The sequence below is a fragment of the Sphaerodactylus townsendi genome, linkage group LG13 (genome assembly GCF_021028975.2).
Source record: "Sphaerodactylus townsendi isolate TG3544 linkage group LG13, MPM_Stown_v2.3, whole genome shotgun sequence".
In the NCBI taxonomy this organism is placed as follows: domain Eukaryota; kingdom Metazoa; phylum Chordata; class Lepidosauria; order Squamata; family Sphaerodactylidae; genus Sphaerodactylus; species Sphaerodactylus townsendi.
Window position 1 is genome coordinate 38,920,145 of NC_059437.1, and position 19,561 is coordinate 38,939,705.

Sequence of the window (19,561 nt, forward strand, 5' to 3'; positions counted from 1 at the left end):
TGAGAGAAAAATTGGTAGTAGAGACAAATGTTTGCAGAAAAAAATAAACTCAGTGAATTGAGGGCAAAGACTAATGGTGGCGAGCGGAAGAAGGAAAAATAGAACACTGGATGTACTGCACATGCTTCTTGCCGTTGGTATGTGGTTGGTGACATATTGGAGGGTTACTCAAAGGGGGTTCCCTCTGCTGCCCTGCTTGCTGACATAGTAGACAGCACTCATGTTGTTGAACTGCCTCAGTAACTTTATTCACTGAAGAAAAGACATCTTCATGGTAAATTCCAACCTTCAGCTCTCCTTCAGTGGGGCTCTGTAATTAACAGATGGTTATGTGCCCAAGCAATTAACCTGGGTGGAGGGAAAATATTCCCAATCTGATTTTAACCCTATTCACATTTTCTTGCCTTAGAAGTCTTAATGAATCCCCTGCTGCAGAACTCTATGACCAAAGTGCTGTGGCTGAGGCTGGCCATCCAACCTGTAGCGTCGCACAGAGCCCTTCGGGGGTTGGGCGGTATATAAGTTTGAAAAATAAATAAATAAATAAAATAAACATCAAAAATGACAACAAAGCTGCAGCTTGGCAGATTTTCTCAACTGGGACTCGGCTAGCAAATGCCGTAGAAGCTGCTGCTGCTCTGGTAGAATCAGCAGTAACACTGTGTAGTCCCTGGACTTCACATGCCAGTTTTATGCAAACAGCAACCCATCTGGCAATTGAAGACTTGGAGGCTTTGTTCCCTTTGTTTTTTCTTCCACTCTGGCTGCTCCTTGTTAATTCAGGCGATCAATCAATAGCCGGCCTCAGAGTCAGCAGGCCTGGGAGGTCACGTGATGTTCCCACTGGTCCCAGCAATGAGGCAGCAGTGGGCTGGGGCAGCTTCGGTGGAGCGGAGCACCTGGTTCCTGTCACCTCAGGTGAGCACAGCTGAGCTGCCTCTGAGCCCTTAGATCTTCCAGGGCGAGGCGACTTCTCCTTCATCCCCTTCTTCGATTTAGGTTCCACAGTCACAGAGGACAATTTGGACTTTCCTTTGGCCATTTTAAGCTTTCACAGTGGAGCTTCTCCAAACAGCGACCTGGCTGGACACAGGGCTATGAGAACTGGAGAGGAGGGGAAGGACCTACCTCCTGCAGTTCCACAAGGACCAGAAGTTTTCCATAGCTCCCAGGGAGCATGACTTAACCATCTGTGAATGATGGAGCCCCATGAAGGAGAATACAGCCTTTGCAGTTTTCTAGGCATGGGGACAGGGATGTCAGGGAAAGGGGACAGAATCAACTGCTCTCTTTTTCAAAGGGCAGGAGCCACATAACAGAAGAGAGTTTGGCCGAACCTCTTCTGGGCTTGTGTAATTCCTATTTGGTAGTGGATACCAATATGAGCCTGCCTAACCCCTGGTGGAGACCTTGGGAAAACTCTGTCCCTAACAGTAGGGATACAGCCTAGTAGAGATCCCACCAAAGAAGATGGCAGTCAAATAGTATTCCCAGTTCCATATATTAGGGTTACTCTGATCAGTCAAGAGCCAGTGTGGTGTAGTGGTTAAGAGCAGGTGCACTCTAATCTCGAGAACCGGGTTTGATTCCCCACTCTGCCACTTGAGCTGCGGAGGCTTCGGTGAACCAGATTAGCTTGTGCACTCCAACACACACCAGCTGGGGTGACCTTGGGCTAGTCACAGTACTTTGGAGCTCTCTCAGCCCTACCCACCTCACAGGGTGTTTGTTGTGAGGGGGGCAGGAGGAGCTTGTAAGCCACCTTGAGTCTCCTTACAGGAGAGAAAGGGGGAGGGTATAAATCCAAACTCTTCTTTTTCTTCTTCCCCCAGCCCCTACTTATTTATTGCTTTTTCACACAGCTCTCTTGCTTAAAGCAAAAATCCATACCTGCTTTGTTTCTCCGTATCCAACATTCTCTGCAACTCTCGAACCCGACATTCAAACTGAGTTTTCTCATCCCCCAGGACACTTCGCCACGCCTCCCACTGGCGCTCCTTCTCTAGGAGTTCATCGTTCAGAGCCTCCAGATCCATCACTTGCTCTTCCAGCATTGTGCAAGTTGTCTTTAAGGCCTCCATTGTCTAAAAACAAACCCCTTCAATTATTTTTCTAATTCCCACCTCAAAACCATTGTACCAGTATAAAGAAAAACTCCCTCGTAGTCTTTGTGATGCATCTCTTAAAATGTATCACGTTTAGCATTCCTAAATGCAGGGAGGAAAGAAAGAAGGGGGAAAAAATGAAGGTACACATAGTCTGAGCCTCTCCGAAAATAATACAAGAACACAGACAAGACAGTTCGGCTGGTGGTACTCACTCATGTCCTTGGCCAATAGGCAGCTAAAACAAAGGAAAAGGAAGGATCAGGGATATTTGGGCCTATGGAATTCTTTGAGGTTGAAAGAGAAAGGATGCCACAAAAGCAACCAAACTGACAATGGAGAAATTGGTGTAAGACAATGGTGACGTTCTCAACTGCCAGCTCAGCTGAGTCCAACAACGCTCCTAATAAACACATCAGCCTTTTTTTTCTTTCAAGAAGTTCTAGGATGCAAATTATCTTGGAGAGGGTAACAGTGCACAAGACAGAAATCACAGATGCTAAGTACTACTATTTTTCTTTAAAATCACAATTACTTCTAAATGTCAGAATGGCATGATCACATGGTATATTATTTTCAAACGGAATTCTAGAGGACTATCTTGGTGAGATACTCCATAACTGCAAACAAGCCTGCCCACAGCTACCGCACATCTTCTGCAATACACAACTAACTGCAAGACAGTGTTGGGCTATGTTATAGAAAGCACTGTCAGTTCAAGTGAGATGAAAATGAAGGCAAGTAAACCTGGTCAATATCCTGTGGAAACCAAATGTGTACTCCAGAATAAGTTCCAGAATCCTCTACATTATACCACGATGTCTGGGTGGGAACTGTTCTTTAGGTGTAGAAAAATTTAAAAAAATACTGGAGGAAACTCTAAATGCCTTCAGGAAACTCCTCCGTGAAAGAGTGAACAAAACTCCTTCCAGGCCAAACTGAGATCTTTCAGGTTTCCCCCTATTGTTTGAGGCATCTGGGACTGCTACAAGTAAACATAATTGGAGTAGGAGTTTTTGGAATGCTATTTTTTGTCTGAATCCCCCTCATCTTGCAGAGACATCAGGGCAACACACATGGAGTTCTCTCATTTATTGTCCCAAAATATATTACAGAAACGTTAGATTAAGAAAGAGATTTATCTATGACCAGTGAAATTCATGAAGGAGTGTAGATTTCTCTGGTCTAAGTGTCTTGCCCAATAGATGAGTGGATTGGTTGCCACCTGCTTTTCTGCTGATGAAAAAGGGAACAGCGATGCCCTTTGACTTTCCAAAAAGTTCTCCGGGGAATCATGGGGCAGGCATGGACAAAAGCCATGAGGATGGGGGCTGGAGTAAGGAAGATGAGGAGATGTACTCCTCCATATTACTCCTTTTATTAAGGAGGTAAGATTGAGTGTAAAAGCTGGCTAAACCCAAGCAAGGGTTTCTCTCACTCAAATGAAATGACAAAGGGGAAAAGAAAAAGGTGGGTTTGCTTTCCTGGAGTTGGGAAGGGCTATTTCTGCAGGCTAGATTTTCATAGTAAGTTAAGGGAGAGATGATGCAATGGATGTTGATTTTCCTGGGGCATGTGGATTAGATCACTTGCTTGAGTCCTCTGAAGCCTAAATGAACATTATTGTGTGAATGCACTCTCTATGGCAGGGGCCCCCAAGTGCAGTGCCCATGGGAGCCAGGAGGCCAACTGAAAGCTTTCCGAGCATCCGCTAAGTGTTTTTGCACAGCTGGGCTTCTGACTGGCCACTGAAGAACCGATTGGCTGTGCAGAGTTTTTAAAAAGTTGCTTCAGCAACAAGTGCCAGAACAGTACAAGGAACTTCCATTGTGTGACTGAAGGTAAGCTGTGTATATGCATGAATAATTAAACGATATGTTCATTTTAAAGTTCATCCTGCTATATAGAGATTTGTCTGAAATATTGTAGAATTACCATGAGCATTGCATATAATCTCTCCCTGACAGTGTTTGGTTGTCTCTCCTATGGCAACTATTTTGTGGTTACCTCCTCTCCCTCTGTCAGAATTCCAAAATACCCACAGGCTCAAAAACATTGGGGAATACTTTGGCGTGGGAATACTTCAAATACTAATTACAGATGTGGTCCCCCGAAACACTGGATTCTATTAATGGTTGTTCGATTGTTTTTGTGCACTGGTTTTATTGTTTTATTCTTTTGTTTACATGTACACTGCTCTGAGCCCTTTGGGGGTAGAGTGGTTAATAAATCAAATTAATAATAATAATAATAATAATAATAATAATAATAATAATAATAATAATAATAATAATAATAATAATAATAATACAAAGACTCTGGCACAAACCAGCAAAGGTGGTCCCAGTGGTGATCGGCACACTGGGTGCAGTGCCTAAAGACCTTGGACGGTACTTAAAAACAATCGGCGCTGACAAAATCACCATATGTCAGCTGCAAAAGGCCACCCTACTCGGCTCTGCACGCATTATTTGTCGATACATCACACAGTCCTAGATGCTTGGGAAGTGTCCGATGTGTGATGTAATACAAAATCCAGCATATTGATCTTGTTTGCTGTGTATAACTGTTTTTGTATCAATATAATAATAATAATAATAATAATAATAATAATAATAATAATAATAATAATAATAATAATAATAATGAGGAGGAGGAGGAGGAGGAGGAGGAGGTCGTCAGAATTGAAAAAGACACATAGAAAATGGCAACAATTAAAGGGCTAAGGTGTTTTTCCTACAGGAAGAATCTGAAGAGCTTGAGCTTCTTTAATTTAGAAAAAAAGAAGATAAATAGTTTGAGAGAGAACATGATTCTAAAGATTTTTTTAAACTTATGCACTTCGCCACTTTTACTATAGAAGAGCTTATTTCATCCAATGAAGCTGATTGAAAGAAAGCCCTGATGAAAGAAAAACCTTTCTTGTCACAATTTGTAGTACCATAAGTTGCAGTTGTGGTTTTTAGCATGGAGAGCTTTAAAAAAACAAGAATAAGCCAAATTTACAGAAGATAAGCCTGTCAACATCTATTTATTATTACAAACCAACCTTCCTTATACCGTGGCAGTATACACTGAATAGCAGCTGCTTGGGACAAGCAGTGGATGCCCAACAAGATCACTTCCTGTGGGCATGCGCTCAAAGGAATCAAGTTGGTCAATTCAGCTATAGCTGAAAGAACACCACCAGGCTACATGTACCTCAGTCCGCTCCAGCAAAACAAGTTTTAGGTTGTTTTTGATTAAAGTCCTGGGTTGTGACAGAGGAGGGTGTAAGTCTGGTTGACTACTTGAGTAGCTCCAAATTTCCTAAAGCCAGACAAACCTTTGATGCCATGTGTAAGTTCCTTCACGCTTACCTGTCACAGCAAGTCGTAAAATTCTACCCTCCTTATTTTTATCCTATCTGCTCAGAGTGCCGTGAGTGCAGTGGGGCATGCACACATATGCAATTTTCTGACTTTGCCAAAGAGTAAAATGTATGTTCCAGGTAGGTCTTATGGATATCCTGAGGGTGTAGGTCAGAAACTCAGGTCAGAAATAACTTTGTATAGTCATGTATCTTCTCCACAGGATGACAAACTCTCTTATGGTTCGATAAAGCAATTATATTTTTTATGTTAGCCTTCATTTGGACAAAAACCTTGAAAAGATTATTAATCCCTGAACACTTACTTGTTTCTGACTTGTGAGCTGCATCTCCCTCTCTGTGATTTCTCGACGAAGGTGGTCAACCTCGCTTCGCAGCTGGACCACCTCATCATTTGCTCCTGAAGCCTCATCCAGCTGTTTTGACAGGAAAAAATTCTGGTTGTTCAGATCGGCATTGTCCTCAGTCAGCTGGTTCAACTGCTCTTCCAAGTCTGTGATCACCTAAACAAATAAACCAGAAAAACAATTAAGCCACATTTTCTGAAAGAAGCTCTCTTTTAGTTACCCCAAAGCAGAACAAATGATTTTTTTGTGTGTATAAAATTCATCATGCGATCTTCCAGACTGGAACATGCTTAAGAGATGCACTGGAAACCAATTCAACCTTTTAGTCTAAAGATCAGTCACCTTCGGATGAACTGAACATGAACGCAACCCGTTGTAAAATCTTGTAATGCGCATGCAACAGCATGGATGTGAGTGAACATTCCTGGGCGGCAACAGCAGTTCATGAGCCTCACTTTAGATCTGCTATGTTGAGTTTCAGTCATATGCAAAATCTGATTTTTCTTTCTAAACCTTGAGTCACCCTATCTAGCATAAGGACAAGCTAAGATACACAAGAGAACTTTCATAATAATGAAGAGAGGTAATACTGAGGTGCATTATCTGGAATGCCTTTTACTTGCAACAGTTTAAATCAACAAAAGCCAATAAGCTGCCAGGAAAAAAACAGAGCTCTGATTTAGGAACAGCTGATTTTATTGAGCCAGTACTGGTAGGGATAGCAAAATGAGATGCGTAAATAAATGTATTGCAGCTAAACAGATTATACAGGAAAAGCCAAAACAAAGACCTTGACATGAAAGGCAAAAGAACAAAGTAGTATTTTGCTTGTATGAAAACAGATGTGTCCATTACTTAAGGCAGTGTTGTGGGCGTGGTAATGCCCCATATCCCATAATAATACTTTATGAACAGCCAACTGGTGGAAAACTTTACAAAACTAGGAGAAAGAAGTCAAAAGAATACAATTTTTAAAAAGAAAACCATACTATTCCATAATTTATTTATTTAAGGAACTGTATCCTGCCATTCCCTATCTAATCATACAATCCTACCATGCACAGATGAAGCCCTAGCTATAGCTAGAGGAATGCCTTTACAAAGTTGTTCTAACACACTGCTCTTCAACCGGTAGGTTGAAATCAACCATCAGCAGCATGTGCATCATAGGAGGAATTTATTACACAAAGGGGAATATGTAAAGAGAGACATAAGAACAAAAACTAATTTAAATGTTAAAAAATATTAAGTGGTTTCAATGTTACTGGTAAAAGTCTCCAATCTGAAAAGACTGGATGTTGGGGTTCTTACATATTACTCAGGAGTGTTTTGATTATGTGTTCCTGAATTGCAGGGGGTTGGACTTCATGGCCCTTGGGGTCTTTTCCAACTCTATGATTCTACTGTATTTAACAGTGCAAATGCAATGACTCATTTATGCAATGGGATAATCAGTAAGAAAGGGGAGGGGACAGAGAACTGCTCACATTTCTCATAAATATATAAAAATTGAGAAGCAACTTCTAGCAGCTGTAGGAAAACAGTGACATATATATATTTTGCTGCAGAGCGCAAAGCTTTCTCTTCTGCTCCTCCTAGATTTATACCAACCGCTTGTGCATCTCCAAGGCTAACTAAACAGTGGGTTGAAAATAGCTTCCCTCTTGGGGAAAGGGGGGTTCTGTTAGCATTAATTCACTTGGTGATTCACATCACAATTTTAAAATTACCAACCAAGAAGATTTTTGTAGCAAGAGTGGCAGTAGAAAAGACTGTAACGAATTAATCACTTGCTTCCCTGGGTTCTTTCATGTATGTTCCTTTATGCACAGACCCAGATTTTATTCAGTTCAAAAATAGCTTAGACTAAAAACATGAATCTGGGTCCTTGGTAGACACACCTGTTATGGCCTCGAGTACAGAAGAGATAGGGAACATCAAGAACAGCAAGATTTTTGTTTTGCTTAAGAAAAACCCACACTAGAACTCTGGATCATCCAGTAAAAATGATAGGCTATAGGTGTAAAGCATCCAGAAAGAAGCATTTGCTAAGGCAGTGTATAACTACCTTATGGAATTCATTACAAGATGTTGTCGTGATGACTAAATCAAAAGAGAACCATTGATAGACCTATCAGTCATAAATGAGAACTTTTATATTCAAAGCCACTATACCTCTGATTAGAGGACGCTGGGGACAAAAACAGCAACAGACAATCAACACCACTGTGTCCTGCTTCTTGGATGCAACTGTTTCATCACTACCAGCAAGCAGAACTAGACTAAATGTATTTCTCACTTGATCCACCGAGACAGCTTTTTCATAAGAAATTCCTACTTGATGGTTTAACCTACCATAATATACATAACTATTAAGTGTAATTTTCTAGATAGGGCTACACCTCTTAGTGGGAGGTTTCAATAATACCTAATCAAGTAATTACAATTGAGAAAAGACACACATGGGGATAGGAAGGGGTGGGGGGAGAGATGGTAGATAGTTAAACTAAAGAACCTGCCTCAGAAAACAAAAAGGAAATATTCTAGATCATAGGGGATGAAACTGGATTCCCTTTTAGGGGATTATCAGTTTTTGAACTTACAAAAACGTCTTGGGGATGATTACCTGAACTGAAATTATTTTTGTAATTCAACCTGTGGAACCTCTTCCCAGTGAAACTATCAGGGGGTCTTCCCTACATAGTTTTAAAAGGCCCATATAATATTGGTCTTTCACTGAGGGAACTGGTTCCTTAATGTTGTTAGCACCTGAAGTGATTCTTTTTCTAATATTGTGCTACTTTACTGGTTGCTCACATCTACCAATCTTAGATTTCTTTTAAACTTTCTGATCCATATTGCTGACGGAGCTGGCAGAAAGACATGTTATCAGATTTTCAAAGTAAAATAAGTGGCAGCCAGTTACATACAGAGTCCAAGAAACACGAAAGCATGATTCTCCAATGTATCACCCTCACTGCACCTCACTGATAAAAATTGTTTATGGAAAACAATTAGACATTAAGCAGTAGTATTTACAAGAGGACCCAAGCTACCATGCTTCTACTTCCAAACCGAACAGGGCTTTGGATTTTTATCCTTCCACAGCAGCTTCCCACAAAGTGCAACCCACCAACCCAAGGAGTTTCAAAAGCAGTCTGATATGCAGGTCTGCTGAAGAAAAAACAGAAATCCTTTGGAGGGAACCCCCAACCACTCAGTACTTGAAATCCTATATCACTTGGACAAAATGCCAGCTTCGCCTTTGAGGGAACGAACCACTTCAGTGGAAACCTCTCTCAAACTAATTGCTCTTAGGCCAGCCCCCCAGAAACAGAAACCTAAAAAGCCTATTGTATGGAAATGCTGCGTCAAGTCATGAAACAGGGCAGGAGAAAGGGAATGAAGATGTTCTTCTAGAACAGAAGAATAAAAACAGTTGAAACGATATAAATGCAATATTGTTGAGGAGCGTGTTTAAATGACTGCAGAAAAACAAAGACATGCATATTTGGTTGGATCTTACGTCAAGGGAAAGCACCACCAGTGATAGAATAGATCCAACACGCTGCAGCTAACACAGCCAATGTATGGAAGGACAAGATATTTAGGAGGCGTGTTGCTAGTTTGTAAATAATCACTTGCCCAGGAATTACCCACCAGCAACAAGGTAAGACAATGTCTCAGAAGCTAATTGCCCTCCCTCCCCTCCCTTGCATGCCACCCTTCCCTCACTTCTCTCCCTCATTCCCCTTTCCTTGCATGCCACCCCTCCCTCCCCTTCCCCTCCCTCTGCTAGGCTGTTGCACCAGAAAAGGGATCTGAACCTAGCTCCTAGTCCAACACACTGCTTTCGTGCCACACACACACACACACACACACACACACACACACACCCCCACACCCACACCCACACCCCTATGTGCTAATAATAACTCATGTGAACTTATTTGTTGGTTATATGAAGGTGAAGCTCATAAAGTACCAGAACATTTCAGTGTTTTATAGAAACTGCAAATAGTTATGGGAGGCTTTATCTCTGAATAGCTATAATCACGAGAGGCATCAAGGCATTAGACCCATAAATTTAAAGGACAAATCTCAGGTGTCTATGAATCCCCTCTTAAAACGCTGTCCATTTATCTCCCGCCCCCACATTCCTGTCTCTATCAGAAAGTTAGAAAAGATTTAAGAGACCATAAAACCCTCAAGCATGTTAGACTGAAGTAAAAAAAAAAGATCACATTATTGTCAACATTGAACTTTCCTGTCCCCAAATACGAGACACATATCTGAAGTGGAGGTAGACCAAGAGGCAAATCATTGGGTTTCTGAATTCAACATGGAAATTTCTTGCTTTCTTGGATTTCTTGGATCCCAATGGGGATCCAAAGCCCTTTTTCCACTTTCCTCCATTCTGTCCTCACAATAGCCCCATAAAGTAGGTTAGGCTGACACTGTGTGATTGGCCTAAGTCACCCAGCAAACTTTCATAACAGAAAAGGGATCTGAACCTAGCTCCTAGTCCAACACACTGCTACACCATGCCAACTCTCAATAAGGTGGGAAAAATAAGGTGGAACCGCTAGTAGGCTGTTTTTTTAAAAAGCTAAAGTACATGCTATCTTTTCCTCTCTCCAGGGGAGAGGTACTACACGGTCTCTAATGCAGTAGAGCAGTGGTGGCGAACCTATGGCATTCCAGATGTTCATGAACTACAATTCCCATCAGCCCCTGCCAGCATGGCTAATTGACCATGCTGGCAGGGGTTGATGGGAATTGTAGTCCACGAACATCTGGAGTGCCACAGGTTCACCACCATGGCAGTAGAGTCATTAGATATACGGTATTATAGGGGAGTTTAAATAATGGAACCAATCAAATCACAAATTCATTCTTGCTTTTTTTTTTTTTCAAAATCCTTCTCCTCCAAAAATGACTACAAAATGCAACCTCTTGTTCTCTATCAAAATATGTTAATAAACGGCTATGGCCAATTTTTACCATGCATGAAATTAGAGTCTGTCGTGTTTTAATACAGGGGTTTTCAGCAGGGAGGTGTATCAGTTACTTCCCTCAAACAGCAAAAAAGGACTACAAAATGCTACCTCTTGTTCTCTATCAAAAAAACAACATTGGGAGTTTGGAAACAAGATTGGTAGTATCAGTGCATCAGCAGTTTTGGCACAGCCAATAAAACAGTGAGATTCTAACTACGAGACCATTCTTAATTTGTTAGAGAATGCCCATACCCCTTCTGTATTAGCTGCGCTGGCAAACAAGCAACCGCTTATATAGCTAGAATGAGCACGAATAAAAAACAATGAAAAACTTGTGAAAACGGGTTTACGTCTGATTGATGAAAAGTCTTATCTAACGGTTTAATACATTATAGCAACTTTATAAACTTTTACATATCACCGCTATCCTTTTTTCGTGCTTGCAAGCTTGCATACCTATCAGGCATTAGAGCATCTGGTGGTGTCACACAGACTTAGCTCTGGGTTCAAATGAGCTGTAGATGCACAGCAAAATAGACACTTGGTTGCCCACTTCAGCTGACAAAAAAACCCACACAACTTCCGAACAAAGAGCAAAATAAAAGAAAAAAGAGGTTGCTTTGTTTTCAGATTATCTGCAGGCACATATTCTGAGCATGCCCAGCGAAAGCAAACGAGTGGAGCGGGGGGCTGAGAATTTGAACCGACAGCCGAAAGGTACATGCACGAAGATGGAAGGTGTCTTCTGAACAGGATCCAATGAGAAGCAACAACAGATCAGAAAAGAGCTCCCTACAATGTTTGTTACCAAGCAACAAGCCAAGCCATGATGGTAATTAGAAGGAGCAGGACCAAGGATAGCAGCCAGGTCCCAAAGCCAAATGGAAAGCAATAGCTAGGAATCACAGCAGCTGATGAGAGACTGGGTAGAGGAGAGGAGCCTCAGGGCCTGAAGGGGACTGTGCAGTCCACAGGCTCCCTCTAAACTACAGGAAGCCTTTTCAACCTCCTTGGAGAATTTGAAGGTCATAGAAGGAAGGCTCCTTGAGAAATCTCAGAATCACGGTCTCCCCTGGACAGTTCCTGGCCACGCTGTTCACTAGAGGATCAACTTGAATTAAGGAAAAGTCTTCATTTACTCGGATTCCCATTAATTACTTCCCTCTCTTGCTCTTTCCCCTCTAGATGTAAGGTTACTTGGTGCTAACTCATCTTGGAACAGTGAGGGGGGTTTAAAGTAGAATGACAATCCCAGAAGCGTTTGGAATATTAGATTCTCTTCGTTACAGAGAGCCTGTTTTCTATGCCTTCTGACTTCCAAGTCCAGAACAATGGAAAAATGTGGACTTACATGAAGTAGCTGTGTCAAAAATGTGGCCCTTGCATCAAACTGAAATGGCAAGCTTTGTTTCAAGGCAACCTACACTTTGCATCAGTATCTTTGAGGAATACAACAGAGCAGGTTCTCTGTGAATATAGCATTTCTTATCTGCTATCATATCTGAGATCTTCTACTTCAAAACCTAAATCCTGAATGCCATTAAAAGAATATTAAGAGTCACTAAAATGCCAATGGTAGAAAAAAGGAATTGAACACACAAGTTTGGATACATGATTCTTTGAGGGGGATCTAAAGGTACATTAATTTTTTCCTATGCAAAGAACCTCTGTAAGTGAAAACAGCAAAGGATGCCAGCGTGTGCAGAAACACACATACTTATTTATGAAAATATGTGTGTATTTTCCTACAGAGAGATGAAAAGCTGATACTGTCATTGCCTTCAACAAATCCTTTCACAGCCAAGTTTTGGTATGACTGGATGCCCTTCATTATTTTTCCACACTACAGTACTATGTTATTTCCCTGTACCTGTAAGGAGGGAAATGTTATACATACACCATCATTTGCTGCAGCTCCTACACCATTCTTATTAGCTGCACTACGATGAGATTTTCAGATTGACTTCTTCAAAAGCTTGAGGAATGCTGTCAAAATTTAAAATCAGGTTAAAACCTCTAAGCTGAGATTCACCTGAATTCTAAAGAAGTAATCCAATCGATCTTGGTCCTTCCGACTCCTTGAAGGCAAAAGCCGGTCTCGTGAACCCTTGCCTTCAAGGAGTAAAATTAGTTTCCTTCCTCATCCTTAATTTCAAAATAATTCAATGATCTGTATTTAATACTCACTGTGCAGCTATTACGAAGGGCTTCAAATTTACGCTGGATTTCATCTCTATGCGCCTAAAGGAGGTAAGAAGTTGATCATCAATTTTTTCATATATTAGACTTAGAATCCAACAGCTGTTTCTAAATGAACTGCAGAACAATCTACCAGCAAGCAAAGTTTAGAAGGCAGATGCTGCAGGCTACGACTACTAACAGGACAAAAAGAAGCAGAAGTTTCATTGACTTCAAGGCATCCTTGAGATCCCAAATTCTCAGCTACCAGAGCTAAATGTACAATTCTATGCACTGCTTTCTCCCTAATGCCGTACATTAATCAAACATTCCTTTTAAGTGACCCATAGAAGACAGCGGTCACTTGATAACAAAGATGCTTTCTTGACTTTTGCCATATGCATTATTTTCATATCTGAACAAATACTTCCCAGAGTGCATGATTTGTTACAAAGCAAGAGAGACAGATAGAGAATTAGACTGACTATCCCAAACACCCTTCCTAAAGATCATTAAGCCTGCCTAGCAGTCTTTTCCTTTCCTAAGCAGCAACCAAGTTGACTAATGAAATTGTTCAAAGAAAGCCTGACCCATTCAAAAACAGGAAGCATTTCATTTTTTAAGATAGCTGCTATAATGCATGTATTATTTTTACTTGTTTTACAAACAAAGCAAGACAAAGGCAAAGCTCGTCTTCAAGCAAATTGGCACTCCGCTATCAATGTGACTTTGACATTCAGTGTCCAGGGCATAGGGACTAATTGGACATCCTGTTTTTATTCAAGACACCCACTTTGTGCCAAAGACACTCAAAAAAGGAAAAAAACCTATTCAGACAAAGTCAAATGTGATTAAATAGAAAATGAACTCTTTCTATCATGACTCAAACATAAACCAAAAATAAAAGGCTCAAAGAGGAATTCTCATCCCCATCCCTGTACTGGATTTAACATCCAAAACTTGAGTGGTTTAGTCAGACCAAAATAGCAGCTCTTGGGGGGCATAAGCTCTTACATGTTCACCATTTCAATGCAAAGAGGAATATACTCTCATCAAACAATCCCATCTTACTGGTCAAGAAGCAAAATGTTCCAAGTTGAAAGGTCGAAAGACTGCTTCAGCACAGAGGGAAAAGGGATTTGATTACCATATACAAGGCTGGGAAGAAAAGCAGTGGCCAACCTTTTTGGCAAGTGTGTCAGAAGTTCGAAGTTGGAGACAGCAATACTCTAGTATACACTCTAATACATAGGCAGCCTCTCCTGATTCTGTTGCTGTGACCCTGGCAGGAGGAGCTTTGTCTCAGCTTTACCTAATGAACCTAGGAGCAGGCACTAGCACAACTTGAGAGAAGATGGAAAGTGTGCAAACTTGACCCCATGAGCATTGTTTTACCCATGACAACTAAAGCACAATGCAAAGTATGCGTTCCAGTCAATGTTATTTTCACAGTCATGTTACTGTAAGCACCAACACAATCACTCATGTGAAATCATCTTAAGCTTCAGCTGATCAGAACACTCCCACTGTCTGTGCTACTGATGGCATCCTTGCTTCAGGTTGGTCACTAACTAAGCATTAGTGTGGCATCCATAACTTGTAGATATTCCATACCAGTGTAGTATTCCCCATGAGTAACACTCATCTGAGGTGTCTCTTCGAAAACTGGAGAGATATCAACATTCCCGTAATATCAACAACATGAGCAAAACAAGCACAACTTCCCTGCTGAATTCCCCAAGCCCTAAGAAACAGCTATAAAGGTTGACAGGGAGTCCCTAATGACCGGTAAATATTTATTGCATTACATTCCACTAAGTCACTTTCAATAAAGCTGGATGCAATCACTACTGAAGACTGGTGCTTTAGTGAGCAACAGCCAGCCACCAGGGCAAGTTAACCTGTACCAACAAATCTGGCAAAATGGTTGAAGTCAGGATTCAGCTTCTTCAATAACTTTTTCTTTAGCAGGACAAGACTAAAACAGAAAGTAGCATGCTGTATACATTTAGGTTCAGGACCGAAGATCAAAAGAAAACGTAGTCTGAATGAATTACTCACTTGCTGTATGCAGTAAGATATAAAAACTGACAAGTTTAAGGCAGCATTCATTTCATTAACACATTGGTTAAAACTGGACTGCACATTGGAATAAGTAGTATGGGATTAAAGATAAAATACACAATATCATCTGTATTCCTGTAGATATTTTCTGGAACAATGATGCTGAGAAAGTTTAGTTACTTACCTGTAATTAACCTGGCAATTAACATATAAGCAGAAAATCAGTGCTGGGAAGAGTACAAAAAGTTACAATTGATTCTGTTTCAATGAGATGCTATGTATAGGAGTGGGGCCTATGACTATACCTTGAATATCTAATCATCAATATAGAAATTAACTTGTCAAGCTACTGATCTATTAAAGGTTAGCAGAGTTACAAGATGGTCATATTCTTTTGAGCTCTGGCTAACTGGAATATTTCAACTCAGGGGACAAGTCAATTTTTGCAATTCTAAGGTACACAAAGCACCAGGATGTACAGTGTTGCAGATTGTAAGGAAACCTGCAGTTAGCCACAATAGAAGAGATCTCAGCATTGGTTTATATTCAGAACTCAAGGTCTGATTCAGAAAACAGACAGAAAAATTATCGGACCTTTGGGTAAAGACTGTTCTTTCCCTTTAGGAGTCTAAGCTTTTCAGATTTTCTGAATTTTCCTTTTAGAAATGACATACTTAATCTGAGGTCACATAAGAACTTTTTTGCTTCTCCTGAAGTGCCTTTTAGAACAAATGTGCAGCAGCACACTGAGCAGACTCTTTCATATCATCATTCACCAACAGAACATTTCTTTGCCCCTTGAGCTGAGGTTACAAAAAAAAACCCCTCTTGCTGGCTTATGGTATAGAATTCTCTCTTCTTCCAAGACACCTTTTGGAAAGGATCACCTTAGACTTTGTGCATGCAACGATGTGAACTGAAGGAATTTGGAAAAGGGATCCACCTCAAATTTTTGGTACCATGTAAAAGGTGTGAACTACTTTCTCCTAGCTAAAGAGCCAAATCTCATCTAGTGGGACCTTGTCGTATCATACAAGTATTCTACAAGCATCAACTCAGCATCATGCACATGTAAGGTTAAGCACAGCAGAAACAGTCAACACTCTGCAGATCACCAGTCCAGGTTTACATTATTTCACCATCACATTTTTTAAAACTGATCAAAACCATCGTTTCCACAGGCACAGAATGGCAGCCTAGAATTATAGAGCTTACCGTCAGTGCTTGAATCTCCTCTTCTGCCTCGGCTGTAGTTTCCTCCAGCTCAGTTTTCGCTTCCCGTAGTTGACTTTCCAGGGCTGCCCGTGTTGCCTGCAACCCTGAAATCTGAGATTCCCTCTCCTGGAGGGTGAGCTGCAATTCTGTTAACTGTCGTTTAAGTTCCAATTTTTGCTCTTCATGCTCCAGACTAACCTGAAGAGTTAAGTACAGCATTGAAACTTGCTATAATTCAAAAGGATAAACTTGCTTAACAGAGTAATTCTGGAAAAGCCACCCCCCCCCCCCAAATCTGTCACGTGTTGATCTTGCCACAGGATCCATGCGATGAATACCACCAGACTAGATTACTCATTGTATGCTGGCCTGACCCTGAGACTGCTCCAGAAATTGCAATTGGTCCAGAACACAGTGACAAGAGTACTCATTGGGATTCCAGTGAGGGAACCCATAAGACCTGTCCTCTACTGACTGCACTGGCTGCCTGTTGAATTCTAGATCATTTTCAAGGTTTTGGTACTAACCTTTAAGGCCTTGAGCAGTCTGGAACCGTCATATCTGTGGGACCACATCTCCCCATTGGTCCTCCAGGAACAATCTACTAGTGATCCCTGGCCCCAAGGATATACAGCTGGCTTCCACTGGAGCTAGAGCCTTTTCGGTTTTGGCTCCTACTTGGTGGAAGTGGACATTAGAGACCCACGGGAGATTAAACAGTTCCACAGAATTTGCAAGACTGAATTGTTCTACAGGGCATTTAATTGAAGCAGTTATAGTCTGACACTCCTACTCTACCGCCTAAATAAGATTTAGAGAATTTGCCAGATCAGGTTTATGGGCAATAAGAATTATTTAAATTGTCAGGGTTATTTAATGGGTTGCAACTGGAATTTGCCATTTTATTTTATGATGTTTTAGCTACTGTATTAGTTAATGTATTATTGTATGATTTTAACTATGTGTGTTAGCTGCCCTGAACCCAACCTTAGCTGAAGAAGGTGGGATATTAAATCAAATCAAATAAATAACAATAATTTTAGACTCAGTTGGAACACATAAAGGCTTTGCAAAAGGATATGCACCAAGGAGTCCATTGACTAAAGGGGACAGGGAAACAGCCTGTCTGAAAAAGGGATCTTTAGAAGACAATCTAGCAAACCATTGGAAAAGGTCAATTAAATGCTGTGTGCATTAAGGTTTTTCATAATTTTAAACTAAACAGAAAGTCCAAATAGAGAAAAAGATTACCCACAGACAGAAGGTCCAGGGCAAGCAGAGAACGTGTCCTCTGAATATCAAAATGGATGGTCAAAAAGCAGGATAATTCTTATCTCTAGCAGAGAACAACTGGGCCACATATTTTTTTATTTTGACCTACAGAAAATGAGAAAATGTCCTCCACCTTCACAAAGGTCCTCCACAAGTGATAACTTGTGTTCAAAAAGCTGGAGCCAGGGAGCCTTATTATTACCCCCGAGGGCAGTGAGTCCCTATAGTTATATTTTTTCAGATTTCTGGAAGGACCTGCTACATAAAGACCAACGAAGCCACATCTCTTGCTTCTATTTGTGGGCTAGTTAGGAAAAACTGCAGGATAACAAGGCAAGGTGATGCAGAGAACTCCTGCAGCTTTAACCCTTTGTTTGTTCATCATTATGCTATACCTCTTAATGTGTGTCCCAGGTATAGAAAGTTTGAAAGACATTGGCCTTGAAGATGACAGCATTAGAGAACTTCAGGGCTAGCACACTCATGGTGCTAAGCACCTGTTTACTGCTAGCAGCAGCTACAGAAACAGTAACAGAAGCAAGTGTTAAAGGAAGGTAATACCTCTCGCAACCTTGTCTCCAACTCTAACAAGCGCGTTTTGTCATTGTGATCCTGGTGGGTGATTTTCTCCAACTGTTCCTCCAGTTTACTGTTCTGGGCCTCTAATTTTCCAGCTTGAGTTTCCAAATAAAACTTCTGTTGTCGGAGCTCAGAAATCATTTCTTCTTGGGCTTTCCTGAAAAGGGGGAGAAAGATGCATTCCAAACCTAGCAAAAAGCCTAATATTTTCACTGGGTTGAAAAGGAAAAGGATCATCCTCAAGCTAGGAACTGTTACTGGATCAGCAGGGTCTACCCACGCTTACTGGACAGATTTCTCTCCGATAACTGAAAAATAATCTTGCAGTTCATCAAATGAAAATTGGTTAAAACAACAACTAGATTTTAGAACAAGGAGCTTTCTTGGCATGTGATTTAAAAATGTTGCCGTCACTCCACTCTAGAGGAACAGAATTTGCCTCATTTAATCTCTCTAACAGAAGAAGTTGCTAATTTTCAGCAAACTATGGCCTCTGAAATCAGATGACAGCAGAAGAAAGGAAAATACTACCAACGAGAAAGCATCTAAGGCATAATGTAGGTTGCATTAGTGAAGCAGCCAATCACACAAACGACAGCAAACTCATGTCAAGAGCTTTATTAAAAGGGCTTACAGCTCAACTCAGACCCTGGGGCAGTGCTGCTACTGCGCTGCCTCCAGTGGGCTCCCAGGTGGCTCGAGGAGGCAGCAAAAAGATGGAAAAAAGCCCAACTGCCTGAAAACCCTCCATAGGGCTCAATGGAGTTATGCTGCCAACCATCCTGCTGGCGTTCCCAGGGCCAAAGCCCGGTGGAAGCTGACTAGCATTGGCTCTGCCTCCGGGAATGCCCCTGGCCTCCACGTTAGGTTAGCACAACTGTGGCAGTGGCAGTGGCAAGCATGTTGGGTGCCACAGAGCTCTGTGGTGCCCACCAGACTCCCTATTTGCCCTCCTGGCCAGAGTAAGTACCACTTATGCCTGCTAGGAGGGCAAATGTGTCAGTACAAGCCTCCATCGCCTCCTGTGGCCATTCTGCACCCCCATCTGGATTGGGCTGTTACTTTACCAACTGAAAAGACAGGTTAATAGCAGTTCTCGTACTTAATAGAAGTTCTCGTACTTACATGTTCCTCTGTGTAAATAAACTGCTATTTGCTGCAAGCTTATTTGCTTCAGACAATTCCACTATTCTCTGTTCCAGAGACCTAATCTTTGAATCCATAGCATTGATCATCTGAAAGAAAAACATTTTATTTATACTATACAACAGTAGCATGAAAACGTTTTGGTGAATCTTGAGGCTCTTTGGAAGCTTATCAGAGGATCTATATTGAAGAGAATAGTGACTGACAAGTTTCCCTGAAAGACAGCTTGCTTGATACTACTGACCTTCTCTGAAATGCATATAAGAGGGAGGGACAGGTCATATT

General features: G+C 41.3%; 1 protein-coding gene across 7 annotated transcripts in view; it reads right to left on the reverse strand.

The window, feature by feature from the left end:
• CIT (citron rho-interacting serine/threonine kinase) overlaps positions 1–19,561 on the reverse strand; it is a 118,670-nt gene that overhangs the window by 43,943 nt on the left and 55,166 nt on the right. For 6 of the 7 annotated variants that reach the window (XM_048515141.1, XM_048515138.1, XM_048515136.1 and 3 more), the window contains exons 21-26: positions 19,256–19,365; positions 18,113–18,287; positions 16,280–16,477; positions 13,010–13,063; positions 5,781–5,978; positions 1,891–2,084 (exon numbers count right to left, since the gene is read on the reverse strand). In XM_048515141.1, coding sequence (XP_048371098.1) covers positions 1,891–2,084; positions 5,781–5,978; positions 13,010–13,063; positions 16,280–16,477; positions 18,113–18,287; positions 19,256–19,365 — 929 coding nt within the window. The remainder of the gene's footprint in view (positions 1–1,890; positions 2,085–5,780; positions 5,979–13,009; positions 13,064–16,279; positions 16,478–18,112; positions 18,288–19,255; positions 19,366–19,561) is intronic. The other variant, XM_048515140.1, reaches the window with a different exon arrangement.